The sequence below is a fragment of the Astyanax mexicanus genome, chromosome 18 (assembly GCF_023375975.1).
Source record: "Astyanax mexicanus isolate ESR-SI-001 chromosome 18, AstMex3_surface, whole genome shotgun sequence".
Lineage (NCBI taxonomy): Eukaryota > Metazoa > Chordata > Actinopteri > Characiformes > Acestrorhamphidae > Astyanax > Astyanax mexicanus.
Window position 1 is genome coordinate 40,406,267 of NC_064425.1, and position 21,883 is coordinate 40,428,149.

Here is a 21,883-nt window from a genome sequence, read left to right on the forward strand (position 1 = left end):
CATCTTTACACCATGATGCTGCCACCACCATGTTGCACAGTGGGGATGGTGTTGTCACATAGCACTTTGCATTTAGCCCAAAACAGCACCTTCTTCCACATGTTTACTGTGTTCTCTACATGGCTTGTGGCTACAAACTGCAAATGACACTTCTTATGATTAGCAGAGTTCACGATTTACAGTATCCCGTGGACAGATTCTCCCACCTGAGCTGTGGATTTCTGCAGCTCCTCCAGAGTGACCATGGGTCTCTTGGCTGCTTCTCTGTCCAGTGCTCTCCTTGCTCGGTTAGTCAGTTTGGGTGGACCATGGCCATGTCTTGGTAGGTTTGTAGAAATAGTTTTTCAATTTTTGGATGATGGATTGTGGTACAGTGCTCATTGGGATGCTCAAAGCTTGGAATATGTTTTATAACCTCACCCTGCTTCCTGTCTGGTGCGTTCCTTGGTCTTTATGATGCTGTTTGTTCACTTCACAGAACAGCTGTATTTATACTGAGACTAAACTACACACAGTGTAATGTGTGTGTGTGTGCGAGATCAGATGGTGGTACCTGGTTGGTGTGTGTGTGGATGAAGTGTATGGTTCCCTGCTCCGTCCCCACAGCCACACACCCTCCCCCCGGACTCAGAGCCACACAGGACGGCTCGGCCTGGAAGGTGGACACCAGCTCTCTGCACCAATCAGAACCAGCAGTTACACACAACTGAGATACTATCAGACAATCACACACACACACACACACACACATATCTATATATATATTACCACACACAGAATGTCCTAATGAATTCATATCAGGTTAGTTTTACCCAGTTTCCAGCTGAGGGCCGTCGGTGTTGTTCAGGTTCCTGACTGCGTTCACTCCTCCCTCCTCCACCAGCGTGCGAGCCCAGGCGTGAGCAGACGAGCCGGCCGCTTCGTTCAGAGCCTGCTGCACAAACAGCCGCGGCCAGCAGGACAGGAGAGGGGCGTGGCGCTTCAGAAATGAGTGACAGGCCTGAAGCTCCTTTAGATCACCTGTGGAAGATTTACAGAGGGAGATGTGAATTGCTAAATGCAACTGAATTAGGGCTGCACAATACAAGCGCATCTCAAAAAAATTTGAATATCATTGTACAGTTACTTTATTTTAGTAATTCAGTTCAAAATGTGAAACTCTTTTAAATGTAAAATATTATTTTATTGTTGATGATTACGGCTTACAGCCAATGAAAACCCAAAAATCAGTGTCTCAGAAAATTAGAATATTATATAAAGACCAATTGCTACTTTTGGCAGTGTGGGCAGTGTGCCAGATCCTGCTGGAAAATGAAATCCACATCTTCATAAAAGTTGTCAGCAGAGGCAAAACAAAACTGCACTGACTTTAGACTAGATAATAAAACACAGTGGATCAACACCAGCAGATGACATGTCTCTCCAAACCATCACTGATCATCAGTAAATTTTACATTTCATTTGTAAATCAAGGGAGCAGAGTCTGGAGGAAGAGTGGAGAGACACACAGTCCAAACTGCTTGAGGTCTAGTGGGAAGTTTCCACCAATCAGTGATGGTTTGGAGAGACAAGTCATCTGCTGGGTAACATTATGACTCCCCTATGTGGACAATGAGAATTTCAATAAGTCACTACTTGTAAATGTATGTCACTGACTTTAAAACAATTTTCCAAAATCATCCAGATAGAATTTAAATAGATTTATGATGTAATAATATATTTTAACATTTAGTTTCTTTTTTTATAAAAAATTGAAAGATGAAAGCTGCCAACCTGATGTTTCAGTCCAGCTCTGCTGCTCAGCTTCAGTTCTCTTTGCTAATAGAATTAAAGAAGAGAAACAGATATGAAGAACGGCAAACTGTGCAGCAAACTATCTGAATTTATTAAGGACTACAATAAATTTGACAAAATGTATTGACAAATGGGACAAAAAATGTATATTTTTTAGGTAATTGTATTTATTTTGCGTCATTTATTAATAAATACAGGTTAAGCAATTTAAAGAATCTTGAGGCTCAAATTAAATTGTGGAAATTGCATATTAAAATATAAAAATAATATTTAAAAAAATATTAATCTTAATATAAAGACCTTCAAATGACCAGGGATGAATTTATTAAACTATTACTTTAATAGGGAGCACTTGTCTTATAAATATGCGAAAATAATTTAAAGCTTTAAAAAGTTATGAGGGTCAAAAAAAGGCACAGAATTCTCATAATCACCCAACAGAAAGATTCATTTAGGATAAAACACGTAATTATTCATTAATAATTATCCTACCAAACAGGATGTACGTCTCCAGTAGAGAGTGCAGGAGTCCATGGAGCACGTTGGCGAACAGGAAGTAGTAACTAGAGAGCAGTAGGAGCAGGGGCTGCCACTGAGAACTCTCCATCTGTAAATTATAACAACAAAATGATCAGATTTAAGCAGTTCATGATCCTAAAGGAGCTGAGGCTTTTAAATCATAAAGAAAAGAACTGACCAGATGAGCAGGAAGATGCAGCAGAGCATCTGCCTCACAGTGAAGAAATGTGTCGTTACCTAGAGGGTCCGACCGCACCCACAGGTGAGCTGCACAAAATATTATTACACAATTAGACCATTACACGCTTTTACACTGTATTACACTTTTACTTCTGTATCAGCAATAGGTCCAACTCAGGCTGTGTTCATACTGCTAAACCAAATCTGCCTTCAGGCATATCTAGATTACATCCAGTTTAATAGTCTGAATAGCCAAAAACACATAAAATCTGATTTTTTTTTACATACAGATTGATTTTTTTTTTTGTAAGTCTGTAGAGCCATAAAACACATTCAATATTATTTTTGGAACATCTAGATTATATCCAGATAGATGTTTAATAGTCTGAACAGTTAAAAAACACATAAAAACTGATATTTGGAATACCTAGATTATATTCAGATTGAGGTTTGATAGTCTGAACAAATAGAAAGCACAACAAATCAGATTTCTGTCACATTTAGATTATATCCAGATTGAAGTTTGATTTTTGCAAATCAAAGCTAATCTACATTTGGAGGTGGTTTGAAATTCAATAATAATAATAATTCCATGACTCACATGACTGATCACATGACACCTTCCAGAGCAGGGTATTTTACCTGTTCCTCTCACTGTGAATTCACTTTACTTACTTATGACTAATACTAGATTTTGGTTCCCATCTACTGTTTATTCTGTGTTTGACCCATTTAAGTAATTTTGATCACAATTTTGCCTTGTTTTTTATACTGCTTTTCTGTGTTATCGACCTGGACTGGCTCACCATTCCTTGTATTTTCTCTGCTCTTCATTTTTGTTTTCTGGTTTTGACTGTGCCTGTTTTTGACTACAATTTTGGATTACCCTTGTTTAATAAAACCCTTTGATTGTATTCACACTCTTATCCCTGTCTGGAGGAATTAAGTAATTAAGGAATTAATGTTTAGGTGGCAAAACTGAATGAAATTTATATTATTGTCGTCAATTGCTTAAAAAGTAATAGCAATAAATCACAATGGTCCATCACCACGCTCTGTAATCTCAGTCATGTGATTAATTTGTGATAATCGTATGTGTTAATATTGACAGGTCTGGTCATTACCTGCCAGTAATAGGTGTGCTCTGGCTCTGTCCTGATCAGTGGAGAGATACAGCTGCTCAAACGCCAGCTTCACATCCGGGTGGGTCAGGGTCAGGGGCTCGTCGGGCTCATGAGAGAGAGACGGACGGATCAAACTGAAGCGAACAAAGAGAAGAACAAGGGAACACTGTGGTTAAAGAGTGAAGCATATCATAGAAGCCATGCAGTGTTTGCAGGTGAGGCTACTGGGTGCCAGTGGAGCTCTACGCTACACGCTGAATGTGCAGCACACACCACTTACTGGAACTTTTTAGATGGACCTCTGGGCCCAATCCATGCTGTGAGATTAAACTTTCATCAATATGAAACCATCACCAGCATGCACCAGAGCAATGTTGATAACTGGTATCCATGGATTCATGGGATTTGCACCACAAAGGAAGTCACCTGACTGTAGCCAGACACCACTCATCACAATCATAACCCCTACTTCACATCTCCAATAATTCACATTACCCTGGTATGAGCACTGTGGCCAGTGTTCAGTCAGCCTCACTCACAAGAAAACACCTTATAACTTATACATAGAGGTGAACAGAAATGCTGAAGAATTTACATTTGTCTATTGATCATGAAACGTTGACATAATTTCGAACACTCATCATAATTATAATTATATTATATTTAGAATTTTCCCATTTTCTCCCCAATTTACAAGGCCAATTACTCAACACACTCATTAGGACTCCCCCTATCACTAGTGATGCCCCAACACACCAGGAGTGTGAAGACTAGCACATGCTTCCTTCGATACATGTGAAGTCAGCCACCGCTTCTTTTCGAGCTGCTACTGATGCAGCATTGCTGAGCAGCATCACAGCGCGCTCGGAGGAAAGCGCAGCGACTCGGTTCTGATACATCAGCTCACAGACGCCCTGTGCTGTGGACATCACCCTATGAGTGATGTGGGCAGAGAGCGCCATCTACCCACCCGGAGGGAGCAGGGCCAATTTTTGCTCCCTCTGAGCGCTGGCAGCTTGATGGCAAAGCTGCATGAGCGGGGGTTCGAACCTGCGACCTCCCGCTCATAGTGGCAGCGCTTTAGACCGCTGGACCACTCGACGGCCCCATCATAACTTTTTTGATAGGCTTTGGGACTGAACTTAAGGTCCAGTCAATCCAAAAAAAAATGTATTGCCATAATCTGGATTAGAACATTAATCAAATAGAGCTATTCACTGTATGCCTGTTACCAGTGGCGCAAAAAGGGGGTATGCAGCCTATGGGCGCATAGGGGCGCTGCAGTAGAGGGGGCGCCAAATGAAAGCCCCAAATAAATTCCCTCTCCGGAGAAACAGCCAATCAGCTTGCTGGTTTGCGGAGTGCGGTGGGAAAGGATGCTGATGATTTAAAAAAAACGTACCTCCACCCCCCCCCCTTGTGATTTTAAAACGAACACCCCCCCCCTGATCATTTTAAAACGTATCTCTCTCCACCCCCCCCACCCGATTTTAAAACGTATCTCCACCCTCGCTGATAAATCCCCCCCCCGATGATTTTAAAACAATTTCTCCTCCCCCCCGACGATTTTAAAACATATCTCTCCACCTGCCCAGCACCCCCCACCAGCTGCCGATTTTAAAACGTGGTTAAAGAATGAAGCATATCATAGAAGCCATGCAGTGTTTGCAGGTGAGGCTACCCCCCCCCCCCCCCCATGATTATAAAACGTTTCTCCCCCCCCCCAAACACCCCAACCCCCCCCCGATGATTATAAAACGTGTCTCTCCCCCCGGGGGCGCAGATACTACTAAGTATGTAGTTGTGCCCCTGCCTGAAACTCTACCTCTTCACTACTTTACAACTGATGCTCTCAAACACATTAAAAGATAAGAAATTCAGCACAGCTGTTAACTGCATCATAACTCAAGTTTTCTTTGCTATATGACATAACATATAACATAACTCACCCCTGTAAACCCTGTGCCAGCTGAGAGAACAGCGCCATGGGCACACGGCTCCTCGGGCTCCGGGCCGCTGTGAGCGCTCTGTTCCAGGTGAGCTGACCCTGTGTGGAGATCAGGTCACTGCAGAGGTTCAGCACAGCGTACAGATCTCTCTCCCTCAGACCTGCAGAGACAGTAGAGTGATGATATTTTAACTTCTGACCCATCACGGATTAGGGCATCTCCTAATATCACATTATCATCACCAGTTCTGTGATTCTGTGATATTTGATATATCACAAGACAATTCTCTACAATACTTTACAGGATCTGTGTTACTGAAGAGGATAAAATACTCCTAATTAATTAAAAACCAGGAATTCTGGCTTCACTGAATTTCGCAACCAATATTCTTTACTGCAGGTTTTCTCTATTAATTTATTACTGAGCGCTATTCATTTACTTAACTATATTCATTTAATTAGCGCCATCATGTGGAATAATAAAGCAGTACAATTTGTAAAATAAGTGTAATTGGGGCGAGTTTTAAAAAGTTTATAGCGCCTATTATAGGCCTGTCACAATAGGATTTTTTTGTGGACGATATATTGTCCCAAAAATTATTGCGATCCACGATATTTTTGTAATTTTAAGACTATTATATGCCACTGCCATAATGATAACAGAATAGCATATAAAAACAAATTATACAATTTTACTTAGAGACAACTACATTTTAATTAATCATTTAATTATATAAATAATAAGTTATATAAGTTATATACTTATTTCTTCTCATACTTTAGTCCACATTGTGAGTATGGATTATTACTCAGACAGTTATTGAAGCCTGATTGTCTAAAATACTGTTCACTGTTATATATGTGAACAAACATACAAATACAAAAACATACAATAGACGATATCACTATTATCAAAAATGATTGAGGTCATGTTCATTTAATGTGTGATAAATCAATATTGCAATTATTGTGACAGGCCCAGGCCTATGTTTCAATAAATATATCCAAAGTTGATGCCAAGTATCGATACGATATGATTGAAACAATGTGATATATCACAATATCGATAAATTGTCCCACCCCTATTACTGAATGTTAAAAAATAATACATACTTTGCATAAGACGCACATTTGTTGGATTTAAAATTGGGTAATTTTCAACTTAAAAACAACTTAAAAAAAACAAAACAAAACAAAAAAAAAACTGTATGTAACTTTTTGGATGCAAGTGTTTTGAATTATTTTTTTTTCTGTAATTCATTAATGCTATTTTTTTAATGTACTATATTTTATTGTTACGAATAGATATGATGCATTCATTATTTAATGTAATTGGTTATTAAATGATTAGACTGATGTTGCATTATCCAATGTTGCAAGTTTAAAAAAACATAAATATGTATATAATACACTTGGCTTTAATAATGCCGTTTTGGTGAGTTTAATGATGTTAAATCCGTTCCATGCTCCATGATGATGTTTAAAGTGTCAGTACCTGTAGAGCTGACGGTCAGCGCCGCCAGGGTCCAGTCCAGCCCCGCCGCCCCGTATTGAGACTGCAGCCTGAGCAGACTGTGCTGCACCAGCTCACACAGAGACGGAGGAAGAGTCTGCAGGTTCCTCTTCATCTGAAAAAAGAAAACATCATCATATTAATCGTCATCATCATCACCACAATCATCAATATCATTAATGTGCTTCTTTTTGAGCCACTACTTTGTTGCCTTGGCTGTATGTTTTGGGTCATTGTCATGCTGGAAGACCCAGCCACGACCCATTTTTTAATGCCCTGGTGGAGAAGAGGATTTTGTCACTCAGAATTTTATGGTACATGGCTCCAACCATTCTCCTACTGATGAGTTGAGTTAATGCCAAAGAGCTCAATTTTTCTCAATCATCTAGATTTTCATTGGCAAACTTCAAACAGGCCTGCACGTGTGCCTTCTTGAGCAGGGGGTTCCTGCAAGCACTGCAGGATTTTAATCCATTATGGCGTTATGTGTTACAAATGTTTTTTTCTTGGTGACTGTGGTCCCAGCTGCCTTGGGATCATTAACAACAAGTTCACCCGTGTAGTTTTAGGATGATCTCTCACCCCACAAGGTGAGATTTTGCATGGAGCTGCAGATCAACGTTGATTGACTGTCGTTTTCTTACTATTGCGCCAACAGTTGTCTCCTCCTTCTCACTCAGCGTCTTACTTTGGTTTTGTAGCCCATTGCAGAATTTTGCAGGTCTATGATCTAGTCCCTGTGATGTCTGTCTCGCGTCCAGACCGATTAAGAGGAAAACAGCAAAACTACAGTAATCAGCCCTTAAATCAGGCATTTAAATGGCTTTTTAAAAGGTGAATAAGAGCGTTTTTCTGGGATTAAAAGCGTGAATTCAGCTGTAACTGGAAATATCTGCACAAAACTGTGCTGGACTGAGGTGCACGTGCCCAACCATGTGGATGGAGGCTGTGGACAATCTCTTCCGTTGTCCTGCGGGTTCGTTGATACAAAGAAATTGAGACGACACGGAGAATGAGAGTGAACAGTGAAGTTCATATTTATTTCAGAATTCTGGGAAGAGCAGTACACCCATACAGCCTAGTATCCCCAAAACTCTTCAACCTCGCTCTCATCTGACTCAACTTTCATAGCCTGTTATGACGTACATCGGTTGCTATAGTGATTGTCTGGCATGCTGACTGACAGTTCCTGCTTTACATCTGCTTTTTCCAAACATAACTTTGAATTCATTAAAAGTGTTGTTTTCGAAACTATTGGGACCTAATCTTGACTCTATCAGCGTTTTCGAAACGAACGGGATCTAATCTTGTCGCGTCCAGCGTTTGACTTCTCGGAATTACGGTGTTGTTCTCGAAACTAGTAGCATCTAATCTTTGTCGCAATCAGCATTAGACTTTTTGAAAAGAGGAACTTCTCGCTGGAGCTCTGTAGATTAATCCTGTACTCTCTGATTAATATTTATTGCTGCCGAAGCGTGATCACGTTTATTAATGCATGATATATATTGATTAGTATGCATGATTAGTACGTGCTTATATTGATCAGTGCATGATATATATATATATATATATATATATATATATATATATATATATATATATATATATTAATTTTTTTTTTTTTGGCCTCATGCGAAAAGAGGAAGCAAGCCAAAAGTCTCCTGACCTCGAGTTGACTTGCAGGTCGTAAAAGTTCCCCTGAGGTTGAGCTAACTTGTGATCAAATTATTAAGTTCTAACAAACAATGAAATATATGAATATAATGATGATTATGCATGCTGCTTTTATCTATGGATTAATGCTTCGGTTATATGAATTAAAAGCAAATTAGGCTGTTGATTATATGTGTCTTAAAGCTATATATATATGTCTTAAGTAATTTAAGCTGTTTGATTATATGTATCTTAAAGCTAAATTCCAACAAGGCCATTCGGTTGCCTCGTGTTTACTCCTGCCTCCCCCTCGCACTTCTTGCACAGGCAGCAGCAGCCTGTCACTCACACAGACACAGAGACAGCGCTGTGTATCTACTTCTTGTGTCAAGTAACAAAACATTGCAAGATGACGTGTTTGATTTAACTGCCTTAAGTGACATCACACGTCCTGCGATGTGACTATTGCACATGCGCACATTGCAATGGTGATGCTTAAACAATATATCGTGCAGCACTCATCTGTGGACAGGAGTCTTTTATGGGTAGGAGGATCAAATCTGCAAAATGCAAATAAATTTATATAATTTATCCAATGTGATTTTCTGGATTTTATTTTTTAGATTCTATCTCTCACTGATAAAATGTCCCTACCCCTAAAATTATAGACTATTCTTGTCTTTGTAAGCGGGCAAACTAAAAAAAATGCTTAAAATTCATCATAGAAAGCATCATCAATATCTCCAGTGGACAGTGCAGTGGGTGGAAATGATCGTGATTGGCAACGTATGGCTGGAATGGTCAGTGAAAAATTAAAATAAAAAAAAATAAATAAAAAATTGACTTAATTTTTACCAGTTGTAATAATAGTATTTAAAGCAGTAGCACATGAAAAACCTCCACTATCATCATCATCATCATCATCAAGATCATCATCATCATCATCACCATCATCTCACCGTTTCGAAGGAGGCGTAGTTCCTCAGCTCCTCGCAGGTGAAGTGGAGGTAGAGTGGGCTGACGGCTCCTTTCTTCATCAGCAGCGTCTGAAGCTACAGAATAAAACAGCAGGACGGTCAGTTTCCTGTACTCTATCTGCACACGCTCATCCACCAATCAGAAGACAGATCCGAGTCTCACCTGGTTATTAAAGGCAGAGTCACTCAGCTTCTTCCCGTACACACTCAGCTCCTTCTGCACAATCTCCTTCCTGTCCGGCAGAGATAACTGACCCATCCCGAACACCACACACCCCTGCTTACCTGAGAGGGTGGTGCGGAGGGCGGAGCCTCTGGTGACACTCAGAACCAGACAGACACCCTGAGAGAAAGAGAATCAGGAGAAATACATTTATTTCTGTACAAAAGGGCCAAAATCTGGTCTGAACTAAAGAGATGGTTGCAGCCTAGATCAACTGAATCATGATCCGGTTTGTTCGTAGTGTGAATGGACTTTTCTGGCTGATTTAGAATTTTAAAGGACGTTTACAGAGGCACTAAACAATTGAGAAAGTGTACCCCTTTAAAATATTGCTCCCTTATAGAGTTTATAAAGGGTTTATAAAAGAGTTTATTATCGGCTATTAACTATGTTGTAAAACTATTAGTAAGCAGTTACAACTAGGGGTGTGCGATATGGCTCTAAAATAATATCACGATATTTCAGGGTATTTTTGCGATAATGATATACTTGGCGATATAGGAAAACTAAAATAATTTATTCATTTCAGGAATATAGTATAATAGTATAACAAAATAATCATAATGTGGCAAAATAAATAATATAGCATAAAATAATATAATGCAGCCAAAAATATTGCAGAATATTTAGTGCATGCATATAAACTGCAAACTAAAACAATTATACAATAAATACACCTAAAGCTTCACAGTAAATAATAGACTACTTTTAAGACAGAACAGCCCTATTATCACGATATGGATTTTTAATATCATGATATTTCTGTGTCACGATATTGTATACGATATAATATTGCCCACCCCTAGTTACAACCCATCAATAGATGGCCTGGATGCTTATCTTCCTTGGCTTTTCTACCAGTCAGCATTAATATACCTAATAAAATAATATAGAAATAATAGAAGTAATATGTTAGTATACACCACATTATGATTACTGGATAAATCTTAAATTTGGGTAGTTAAATAAATAAAGTTGTTAACATATATGTTAATGCTGATTGCTAAAAAAAAAAATTTACAGTATAAATAAATGTGGAATCAGTATTTGGCAAACAGGCCCTTTTTCCCCTTTCTATGTATTTTTTGTAACTGCGTATTAGTGGTTTTAAGGTATATACAATGTAATTAATGATCATTTATAGACTCATTTATAAATCGTTTATAAATCCTTTATAAAGTAGTCTTACTTTAAAGTGGTATTGAAAAAAAAAAGAATAAAAGAAGCAGTGTTGAGCTGAAACCAGACTTCCCTTGATGTAGTACGCTTACACACTCACGCACACACTCACGCACACACTCACGCACGCACACACGCACGCACACACACACTCACGCACACACACTCACGCACACACACTCACGCACACACACTCACGCACACACACTCACGCACACACACTCACGCACACACACTCACGCACACACACTCACGCACACACTCACGCACAGTATCTTACCTTGGGAATGTGTTGTGGTATCCATTCAGAAACAGCTTGTCCTCTGGGGTCGTGCACAACGTCCGCACCGTCCACCAGAATCACTAGAGGATTCCCTCTCTTCAGCTCAGATATCTGAACTAGGAACTCACACAGCAGCTCCCTGACACCAGACAGCAGCAGATATTTATTCATAATTTTATATATTTCTACGTTTTTATTGATTTATTTCTAAAACTACATGTGATTTCTCGATGACTGTTTGCTATTAGCAACATGGTAATATTAATAACACCTCACCTGTAAGGTGTGCTAGTGACTAACTCCTCCTCCTGTTGTTTCCTCCTCCTCAGCCATTGGATGAGGCAGCGTAGGAGGTGCTCTACGCCAGAAGCTGATTGGCTAGCCTCTGTGGAATAGGATATGACATCACAAACTGGCACTTTTCTGCGCTTATCTGGAGTTTGGAGCGCGTGAGCCAGACCAGCCTGAGAGAGAGAGAGAGAGAGAGAAGAGAGAGAAATAAAGCAAAAAAAGTAATTAGAAATATTAAATTAACTTTTATTTATTTTATTTTATTTTTATTTATTTTTTGTAATTTAATATATTTTATTTATCTAGTTCTTATGTCTAATGGGAGGTTGTATTATTAATAGTCCAAAATCATGGATACTCTTAATCCCTGATCTTGATTGATCTGGTGTGTGTGTGTGTGTGTGTAAGTGTGTGGCATGTATGTAAGTTTGTGTGTGTGTGTGTGTAAATGTGTGTATGACTGTGCCCAGATATGTATTGGCACTCTGTCCTGGGTAAATGCTGTAGTGCCCGATGCAGTCCTCCAGGTGGACGGTTGTTTCCGGTTGAGAGTACGCTGTTCACTATTGGCTGCCGCTTCTCACTGGTGTATGGATGAGTGCTGAGTATGAATAGTTGTGTGTAAAACGTGTAAATTGTAAAGCGTCCTTGGGTTTCTAGAAAGGAGATATAGAAGTTGAACTTCATTCATAATCCTGATTAAATGATTGTCAGTTTTTACCATAAAGGCGGTCTTGCCCTCTCCCTGAGCTCCCTCCACCAGCAGGATGCCTCCTTTCTGCTGGCACTCCTGAATTTTCTCTATTGCTGAGGAAACCAGTTTCTTCCGGCCGTAGAAATGCCGCTGCTGAGCGTCCTGATGAACCTCCTGTTCATTAATCTCCGACATCAGATCAGCCTCGTCTACTTCCTGTCCAGAGATAAAACATCAACTTATTAAATAAAGAGAGAAAAGAACAAAAAACTTTTTTTATTATGAGTATCACTTTTTACCAGCATAAGATTAGAAACAACAATAATAATAGTAGTAATAATAATAATATAATAATGTGCATAATCACAACATAATAATTAATAACACCCTTTCTTCTTCTTAAGATTAAACTTTTAATAGTGGATATTTAGATGGGAATAAAATAACCTATGTTAGATTTAGTATAGTATAGTATAGTATAGTATAGTATAGTATAGTATAGTATAGTATAGTATAGTATAGTATGATAGATAGATAGATAGATAGATAGATAGATAGATAGATAGATAGATAGATAGATAGATAGATAGATAGATAGATAGATAGATAGATAGATAGATAGATAGATAGATAGATAGATAGATAGATAGATAGATAGATAGATAGATAGATAGATAGATAGATAGATAGATAGATAGATAGATAGATAGATAGATAGATAGATAGATAGATAGATAGATAGATAGATAGATAGATAGATAGATAGATAGATAGATAGATAGATACTTTATTTAACCCAAAGGAAATTTAGGCATCAAGCAGCAACAACACAAAACAATAAGAAACATATTAAACATATTAGATGTTGCTAATAGTCATTAAATCATTAACAGAGCAAAGTGCAAGGTGCAATGACATTAATGATATAGAAATGTGTCATATAAAGATGGATATTTAATCATTTTTTTAGATAAGCAATAATAAAGAATAATAATAATAATAATAATAGTAACAATAATAAAGAATTTCTAACCTCCACAAAGAGTTTCTCCAGGGCTTCCCACAGATCCTCCAGAGCTGCTTTCGCAAAATCCTCCAGACCTTTCACATACGGCCTTCCGTCCACAGCCCCGCCCCACTCACACGGGTAACTGCACACACATACAAATACATGAAAAAGCACTACAGCATGACGACTTGAGTAGAAGCATGCACATAATGTGTGTATATAGAGCTGGACAATAATTCGATATTTATTTTTATTGCAATAACAATAACAGTGATATGATTATTTAATTATTATTATTATTTTTTTAAGATTCATTTCTAATTCTTTTCCATTTTTCTCATCAAATTTGGCTAAGCCAATTGTCACACCCATTCAGCTGCTATTTAGCAATAGATCTCCATCAGAGGAGATACCACAAGACAAGAAGCGTGAAGATTAGCACATGTCTCTTTTGGTGATACATGTGAAGTCAGTCGAGTAGCATCACAGCTCTAATGCTCGGAGGAAAGCGCAGCGACTCGGTTCCGATACATCAGCTCACAGACGCAGCCTTGCGCTGATCAACATCACCCTACGAGTGTTGAGGAGAAAGAGCGCCATCTACTTTACTCACCCAGAGAGAGCAAGGCCAACTGTGCTCTCTCAGGGCTCTGGCTGCTGATGACAAGCTGCATGACTGGAATTTGAACCAGCGATCTCCCGATCATAGTGGCAGTAGTGACGTTACTCTTTACGTTACTCTAATAAGCCTCAAATCTTCTGAAAATAACCTCTCATACCAAGAGTGTGCAGATCTGTCCTCAAAGATAAATGTGATACTTGGAAGAATCGGGACCCACATTTTTTCATGGTCGTTAGGTCACGACCCACTTTTCTAGAGTATAATCCTGATTAAATAAATCACTCTTACTCCTCTGTGACTCTGAACTGGTTGCTCCGGATCCATTCTTTCAGATCGCTCATTTTAGCTGCTGATTGGCTCGACTCGGACGTGAAGTCCTCTCTCCACTCCACAGGAACAGAACTGAGCCCAACACAAAAAAAACATCACAGCGGGTCAAATTAAAACAGATAGCAGGTCATTACTGATACTGTTAGAAAGGTGTCTGTAGTGGTACAGATATCAGAACTAAGGATGGCACAATATATCGTATTGTTTCGTATCGTCTCATAGCGACATGTGGGGTCAAATATCAGTATTTTTATTGAAACATCGATGCTCTAAACTCCCAAAAAACCCTGCATTTAAATGTACTTACTAAAGTTACCGCTTCATTATTCCACATGGTGGCATCTATATTTAAATCAATAGGGTAAACCTGCGGCGAAAAACATTTTAAAATTCTGACACCAATTAATCCATAATTCCTCTTATTTGATTATTTAGAAGTTTTTTTTTTATTATCTTCAGTAACACAGATAAAGTCATATGAAAAAGTTTGGGCACCCCTATTAATCTTAATCATTTTTAGTTCTAAATATTTGGGTGTTTGCAACAGCCATTTCAGTTTGATATATCTAATAACTGATGGACACAGTAATATTTCAGGATTAACAGAAAATGTGCAATATGCATTAAACCAAAATTTGAGCGGTGCAAAAGTATGGGCACCCTTATCATTTTATTGATTTGAATACTCCTAACTACTTTTTACTGACTTACTGAAGCACAACATTGGTTTGGTAACCTCATTAAGCTTTGAACTTCATAGCCAGGTGTATCCAATCATGAGAAAAGGTATTTAAGGTGGCCAATTGCAAGTTGTTCTCTTATTTGAATCTTCTCTGAAGAGTGGCATCATGGGCTCATCAAAACAACTCTCAAATGATCTAAAAACAAAGATTGTTCAACACAGTTGTTCAGGGGAAGGATCCAAAAAGTTGTCTCAGAGATTTAACCTGTCAGTTTCCACTGTGAGGAACATAGTAAGGAAATGGAAGACCACAGGGACAGTTCTTGTTAAGCCCTGAAGTGGCAGGCCAAGAAAAATATCAGAAAGGCAGAGAAGAAGAATGGTGAGAACAGTCAAGGACAATCCACAGACCACCTCCAAAGAGCTGCAGCATCATCTTGCTGCAGATGGTGTCACTGTGCATCGGTCAACAATACAGCGCACTTTGCACAAGGAGAAGCTGTATGGGAGAGTGATGCGAAAGAAGCCATTTCTGCAAGCACGCCACAAACAGAGTCGCCTGCGGTGTGCTTTTGTGCTGTTGCATACCTTTTTTTTACCTTTTGCAGAAATGGCTTCTTTCGCATCACTCTCCCATGTCCTGTGATTTACACCCCCCTTTATCAGAAACAAATGCTGCAATATCAGATGTACCTGGCCAGGTGAGGAGATCTGAAGTAGAAGAACATTCTGCCCTGGGCGGAGTCTGGATACACAGCCTGAAACTGACGAATCTCCATCTCTGTGATCGACATCCCATCAGGGGCCGAGTTCAGCTGGGAATGAGAGGAAAACATGATAATTAATACTAAGCACCTAATCCTAACCCTAAGAGAATTCTGATGGTGCCACCTTGTGGTGAATCATTGGTCCATTTAGTCCATGAGATGCTTCCCATTCAAAAACTTTAAATCCTAAACTGAAATAAAAAAGGTAAAAATCGATCTTATGGCGAGTTGTCAATAGTGCACTATGCAGCTTAATTTAGGTTGTGTCTGTGTGCCTTTTATATCATAACGACGGGAAAAGTACACCAGGTGTGCTCTGACTTTGGCGGATTGCTATGACAATGGCGCAGAGCTTCTGTGCTTCTCAGCAGAGGAAACTGACCTGCTCATTCACGCTGTAAAGGTGTGTGAGCAGGAAAGTTATGCAAACGGCAACATTATTTTACTTACTATTCTGATTATCGTTGACGTAAAAGTTGGGTTTGTGTGCTGCTGCACGTCCGTGTGTGTGTAACGAGTATGGGTGTACGCACATTGAGCGCACGGTGTGTCTGATTAGCCAAGAAAGGTATGGATATCTGAGGGATGACTGTTGTCAGGGTTTTAATCAGTCAGTGGTGCAACTGTGTTTTCCATTGTAAAGTTTTTACAAGTTTTTTTTTTTTACTTCGTTAAAATATATGATAGGAAATATTTATTTGACTAAAAGTCACAAAATGTGAAACTGCAGATCAATTTTTTTAATGAAAAATGTCGATGAATTTTACTCTGATTATAAATAATATATGATTTATCATATGCAGTAAATTACAAAACAGTATGTAAATGCTGCAGTTGTTTTTACCATAAACCAAACAACTTCTCTCTGTATGATCTCACATGAGTCTCTTTAGGATTATTCTCTTTAGAACTGTTGTCAGAATCCCCCTTGAGAGGTCTATACAGACCTGGCAACCTATGACTGAATCCCTACGTGTTGCTTCTGCGTGTGTTGACAATGTGGCATTGCTCTGCAGTTTAAACAGCGAAGTCGGGAATGTGTGGGTGGGAACATGGGGCTCAGTGGACCACGAGATTAACACAGGATCACAGCGGCTCACTTGAGCAAAGCAGAGCAGATATTTGTTTTGGTTACCTGTGTATTTTACACCCTACAAGAAATATTATTCTGGTTTAATTATTATACCCTATACATTCCTGTTATTTGCACCATTTATGATAAATCACCCTCACCCAGGTGTACTGAGGAAGCTCAGGAAGTGTAGGTCGAGGTGGCACCTGCCCGTATCTCTCTCCCAGAATGCTGAGCAGCAGCTGGCTGCGGCACACCTCGGACAGACAGAGCTGGATTGCCTGGTAAGACTCCTCCTCGGTTACGCCCCAGCGTAGTTCCACCTCCTGCAGGTAGAGGCAGTGTGGAGCTGCACGGCGCCGCAGCTCCGGAAACACGCTCCGCACCAGGACGTCCCGCTCAGCATGCATGTCCCTGAACGTAGAGGAGATAAAAACACGAACCCCTTGCCACCTGAGGAGACGAGGAGATGAGAAAGACAAGATAGTGTTTCCAGTGTTTCTATTCATCCCTGGTAGTTTTACAAGTATTTGTACAAGTGAATAAACGAAAGAAGTTTTACAATACAATAACTTTCAAAACATCCAAGGACGCTTTACAATTAACACTATACCGTATTTTTATTAATGATTGTCAAATTTCTGGTCTATTTTCATACATAAGGAGCACCGGATTATAATCATATTAAATTTATAAAAACAAGCTATAAGATCACATGCATGCTATGTGAAAAATACTATTTTACAAACTAGAGAGACTATTGCAAGATTTGTGTGTCCTAAAATGTTTTTGAATAAAGAGAGTGAAAAGCAGCCCTGGTTTCTGACTGATTCAATGGCCAAACAGTGGTCGTTACAGTTAGCAGCAGGCTTAAGCCCAATAATACTCACCTCTAAATGGCGAAATAGCTAGCGCTTAGCACGGCTAGCGGCTAATACTAATGCTGCTCCAGCAGTGCCAGCTGGGGTTAGCAGCAGGCTAAAGGCTGATAATACTTAACTCTGAACAGCGAATGAGCTAGCGGTTAGCACGGTTAGCAGCTAATGCTAATGCTGCTCCAGCCCTGGTGCTCGAGAACTAAAATGAAACTTCTGTAAAACACTGCACTTTAGTGGAGTGCTTTTACCGTTCCTTAATACCTGCCTGGTAGAATTCATACATAAGGAGCACTGACGACTTTGGGGAAAATTACAGGATTTTAAGTCCACCTTACAGTGCGAAAAATACGATATAAATTACACAATCCTCAGCAATTAGACTAACATACATCAGCCTATACACTTAAAAGGAAACAACCATCCAACTGGACATATACAATCATACACAAACTCAAAAAATGTGAACTTTTCTATATTTCTGCATAAATATGACCTAAAACATCATCAGATTTTCACACAAATCCTAAAGGTAGCTAAAAAAAAAAAAACCCACCTAAACAGATAAGACAACAAAAATATTATACTTGGTCTTTTATGTTGAAAAATGATCCAAAATTACATATGTATTTGTGAGTGGTAAAAGTATGTGAACCTTTGTTTTCAGTATCTGGTGTGTTTCTAGTCATGCTCTCTCATATGCAGCTGATCTCTGGTAATGAAGTTACCTGAGTTTAGGAGTGACGGGCAATGGGGTGATGTCGGCTGCTCTCTCAGGCTTGGTGGAGCCACCTGCTGGTGGGGGGATGTTGCGCAGCTTGTCGATGCTCTCTACATGATCCAAAAACCTGGAGGAGCCTCTTTCTGAAACAAACCTGCACACACACACGCGCACACACACACATACACACACACACACACACACTTCAAACCTATACTAAGAGTGTACTTACACATTAGCATGGTTTAATTAAATCATTGTGTGTATCTCTACTGTATTGTATCTATATTGTATCCTATCAATAGTGTACCTATATTGTATTGTATTGAGATTTGCGATATTGTATTATTTCATATTAATACTGATACTGCATCATATTTATATTTTGTATTGTATCTATATTGTTTTGCATTGTATTGTATCGTTATCGGATCATCTTTTATATATATTCTTTGCAATACTGCATAAATAAAAAAAAAAACAGATTGGTGCCAGACAGTGGTTTATTTAGTGCTGTAAACCACTGATCCCACTGTTCTAATAGGATAAAAAGTAAACTTTTTATGTGTAAAAATTGTTTTAAATAATAAGATTACATCACTGATGTAAGTTTACCAGTATAGGTTGTGTTATTTTTTTTCCACCTTTACCATCAAAGGCCAGTTTAGACCATCTGAAACCACTACTGGCTAAAACTGTGAAATATATCTATTCTTTAGTGCAACAAAAATGTTTGATTAAACTATTAAACACCATTATTAAAGATATTGATGAACTGTTCAGTAAGGCTGCAATGATTAGTCATTATAATCGATAATGTCGATTATTTAAATTTGTCGACTATAAATTTCATTGTCAACTAATCGTTCATTTTAAAAGTATCACATTACACAAACTGCCGGGGACAGAAGGGTAACGGGAGATGAGTAAATGGATCACTCTCACAGGTTACACTCAACACAACTGGTTACATATTTAATCACTAAATATCAGAACTTTCCACGTTCAAACAACATCCAGACATTTAAATGCCTTTTAAATCGCATGTTTAGCTGTTTCTATCATTTTTAGAGATGGAGGACATGGCAAAAATAATCGCTGACTAATCGACTAATCGAAAAAATAATCATCAGATAATAATTAATTATAAATAATCATAATGCAGCTCCATTGTTCAGAAACTCTTACCTGAGGATCTGCTCACTAAACCCACTCAGATACACACTTCTGGAGTCTCCACCCTCAGAATGACACTTATTCATCCTAAAAAAAAAAAAACACAATAAAGAGATCATCACTGTTCATACAGACTCCGCTGGTCACCATCATTACCACCCACTGCACTGCACTGTCCACTGTGGGCAGTAATGCCTTCCACATCTCACCTGGTTCTCATCATGATATTGACCAGTAGAGGATCACTGAGCGACTCCTTCCTGTACTTCTCCACAGCCTGATCTACTGTATAATACACACTCACATCATTCAGCAGGATTATATTATCCACCTGCAGAGAGAGAGACCAGTGTGGACAAAACCACACAGTATAAATTATTATAACCAATTTCTAATATTAATTATTTATTGCTTATTATTACACATTTATAAAGTCTCCACACTCTTATTTCCTTCTATTTGAATTATCATTCATAATAATTATAAGTGTTAATCCTATAAATAATAATAATGGGTTCTGATGTTGTAATTGTATGTATGTAATCTTCCTTTTTGTTAATTATTATTATTAGTTATTATTATTATTATTATTATTATTATTATTATTATTATTATTGTTTTTGTTTGTTTTCTGTTTTATGCTTTGGCAATAGTGTAGATTGTTACATTCATGCCAATAAAGCACTGTTTAACTGAACCGAACTAAGAGAACTAAGAGTCGTTCTCGGAGAAGAAGCTGAGACCATAACACTATCAGCCAAATACGTCTCAGCTCTACATCACCACAAAAATCAGCTTAATCAACAGACTAATCACAACTCTTCTTAAATAATTACAACATACAACACTGTTATTAATATCTTATTCATTTATTTTCATTTTTTAAATTATTTATTTATATTTACTTTTATATGTAAGATATGTTAATATATATATTTGTATATGTATTGTTATTTATTTATTTTTTATTTTTTTACCTTTTGTATATTAACTTCTTGTTTCATTGCTTTGGAAAAAAGTTGTTAATTGCAATTCATGCCAATAAAGCTTTTTTAAATTGAAAAAAAAAAAAAATGAATTGAGAGAGAGAGAGAGCCAGAGAAAGAGAAAGACAGAGAGAGAGACATACAGAGAGAGAGAAAGAGAGAGATCGAGAGACAGAGAGAGAGATAGAGAGAGAGAAAGAGAAAGAGAGAGAGCGAGAGACAGAGAGAGATACAGAGAGAAAGAGAGAGACAGAGAGACATACAGAGAGAGATACAGAGAGAGAGCGAGAGACAGAGAGAGAGCGAGAGACAGGGAGAGAGCGAGAGACAGGGAGAGAGAGATAGAGAGAGAGAGAGAGAGAGAGAGAGAGAGAGAGAGAGATACAGAGAGAGAGCGAGAGACAGAGAAAGAGAGAGAGGGGGGTTAAATGTTACTCAAATTATCCGTGGTGAAATTAAATGAATGAATCAGCAGAGATACAGAACCTTTGTTTTCTCTTCAGTCAGCCTGAAGAAGAAGCTTTCAAGCAGAATCTTTTCAGAAGAATCATTTATCTCCTGAAACAGAGAACAACAAATCATTATCATCATCATGAAATACCAAAACACATCACTTACTGTTATATACATATATTGTACACAATTACTTTATTACTATTATTATTATTTTATTTATTTTTTGGAAAAATTGCAAGTGCTGTCAATGTTAGCACATTAACACATGCAATTGATCTGGAAACTCTGACGTGTTTCCTCTCCTAAAGCTCTCCGTTAAACATTTACTCACCATGTACCATGTAGATATTATAATAAAATAATAAATATAATATTATAATTAAATTAAAAAGTCTGTACGCCATAATAATTTTTATTTATGTTTTTCTCACAAAAATACAGAAAGTACCAGAATTTATTACTTAAAATCATGACTAATATTTTTTAAGTGACTGAAAACACTAGTTTAAATATGATTAAATTTGGCCAATTTCACAAAATATTTTATGTGTAAATATTTAAATATCAATTTTTAAATGCTTACGTTAAAAAAAAGATTAATCACAATAAATCACAGAATATATTATGATTAATCCAATTAATATTCCTATTTAAAAAAAAATAAACAAAAAAAAAAACTTTTCCAAACACTGTGTACCACATATTATCTGTGTGACAGCTTAAAACATACATACTTTGGGAAAAGGGTAAAAAGACACACTGTGATATTTAACAATATTTAAAAAATATATATACAGTATTGATTATTC

The 21,883-nt window shown here is 38.0% G+C and overlaps 1 protein-coding gene across 1 annotated transcript in view; it reads right to left on the bottom strand.

The window, feature by feature from the left end:
• tep1 (telomerase-associated protein 1) overlaps positions 1 to 21,883 on the bottom strand; it is a 64,565-nt gene that overhangs the window by 21,746 nt on the left and 20,936 nt on the right. The window contains exons 16-36 of the mRNA XM_049466844.1: positions 21,105 to 21,176; positions 19,842 to 19,963; positions 19,645 to 19,719; positions 18,464 to 18,610; positions 17,022 to 17,313; positions 15,715 to 15,836; positions 14,298 to 14,411; positions 13,412 to 13,529; positions 12,406 to 12,594; positions 11,670 to 11,857; positions 11,391 to 11,532; positions 9,872 to 10,051; positions 9,691 to 9,783; positions 7,061 to 7,193; positions 5,567 to 5,726; positions 3,618 to 3,751; positions 2,492 to 2,580; positions 2,287 to 2,401; positions 1,774 to 1,818; positions 813 to 1,020; positions 554 to 674 (exon numbers count right to left, since the gene is read on the bottom strand). Coding sequence (XP_049322801.1) covers positions 554 to 674; positions 813 to 1,020; positions 1,774 to 1,818; positions 2,287 to 2,401; positions 2,492 to 2,580; positions 3,618 to 3,751; positions 5,567 to 5,726; positions 7,061 to 7,193; positions 9,691 to 9,783; positions 9,872 to 10,051; positions 11,391 to 11,532; positions 11,670 to 11,857; positions 12,406 to 12,594; positions 13,412 to 13,529; positions 14,298 to 14,411; positions 15,715 to 15,836; positions 17,022 to 17,313; positions 18,464 to 18,610; positions 19,645 to 19,719; positions 19,842 to 19,963; positions 21,105 to 21,176 — 2,859 coding nt within the window. The remainder of the gene's footprint in view (positions 1 to 553; positions 675 to 812; positions 1,021 to 1,773; positions 1,819 to 2,286; positions 2,402 to 2,491; positions 2,581 to 3,617; positions 3,752 to 5,566; positions 5,727 to 7,060; positions 7,194 to 9,690; positions 9,784 to 9,871; positions 10,052 to 11,390; positions 11,533 to 11,669; positions 11,858 to 12,405; positions 12,595 to 13,411; positions 13,530 to 14,297; positions 14,412 to 15,714; positions 15,837 to 17,021; positions 17,314 to 18,463; positions 18,611 to 19,644; positions 19,720 to 19,841; positions 19,964 to 21,104; positions 21,177 to 21,883) is intronic.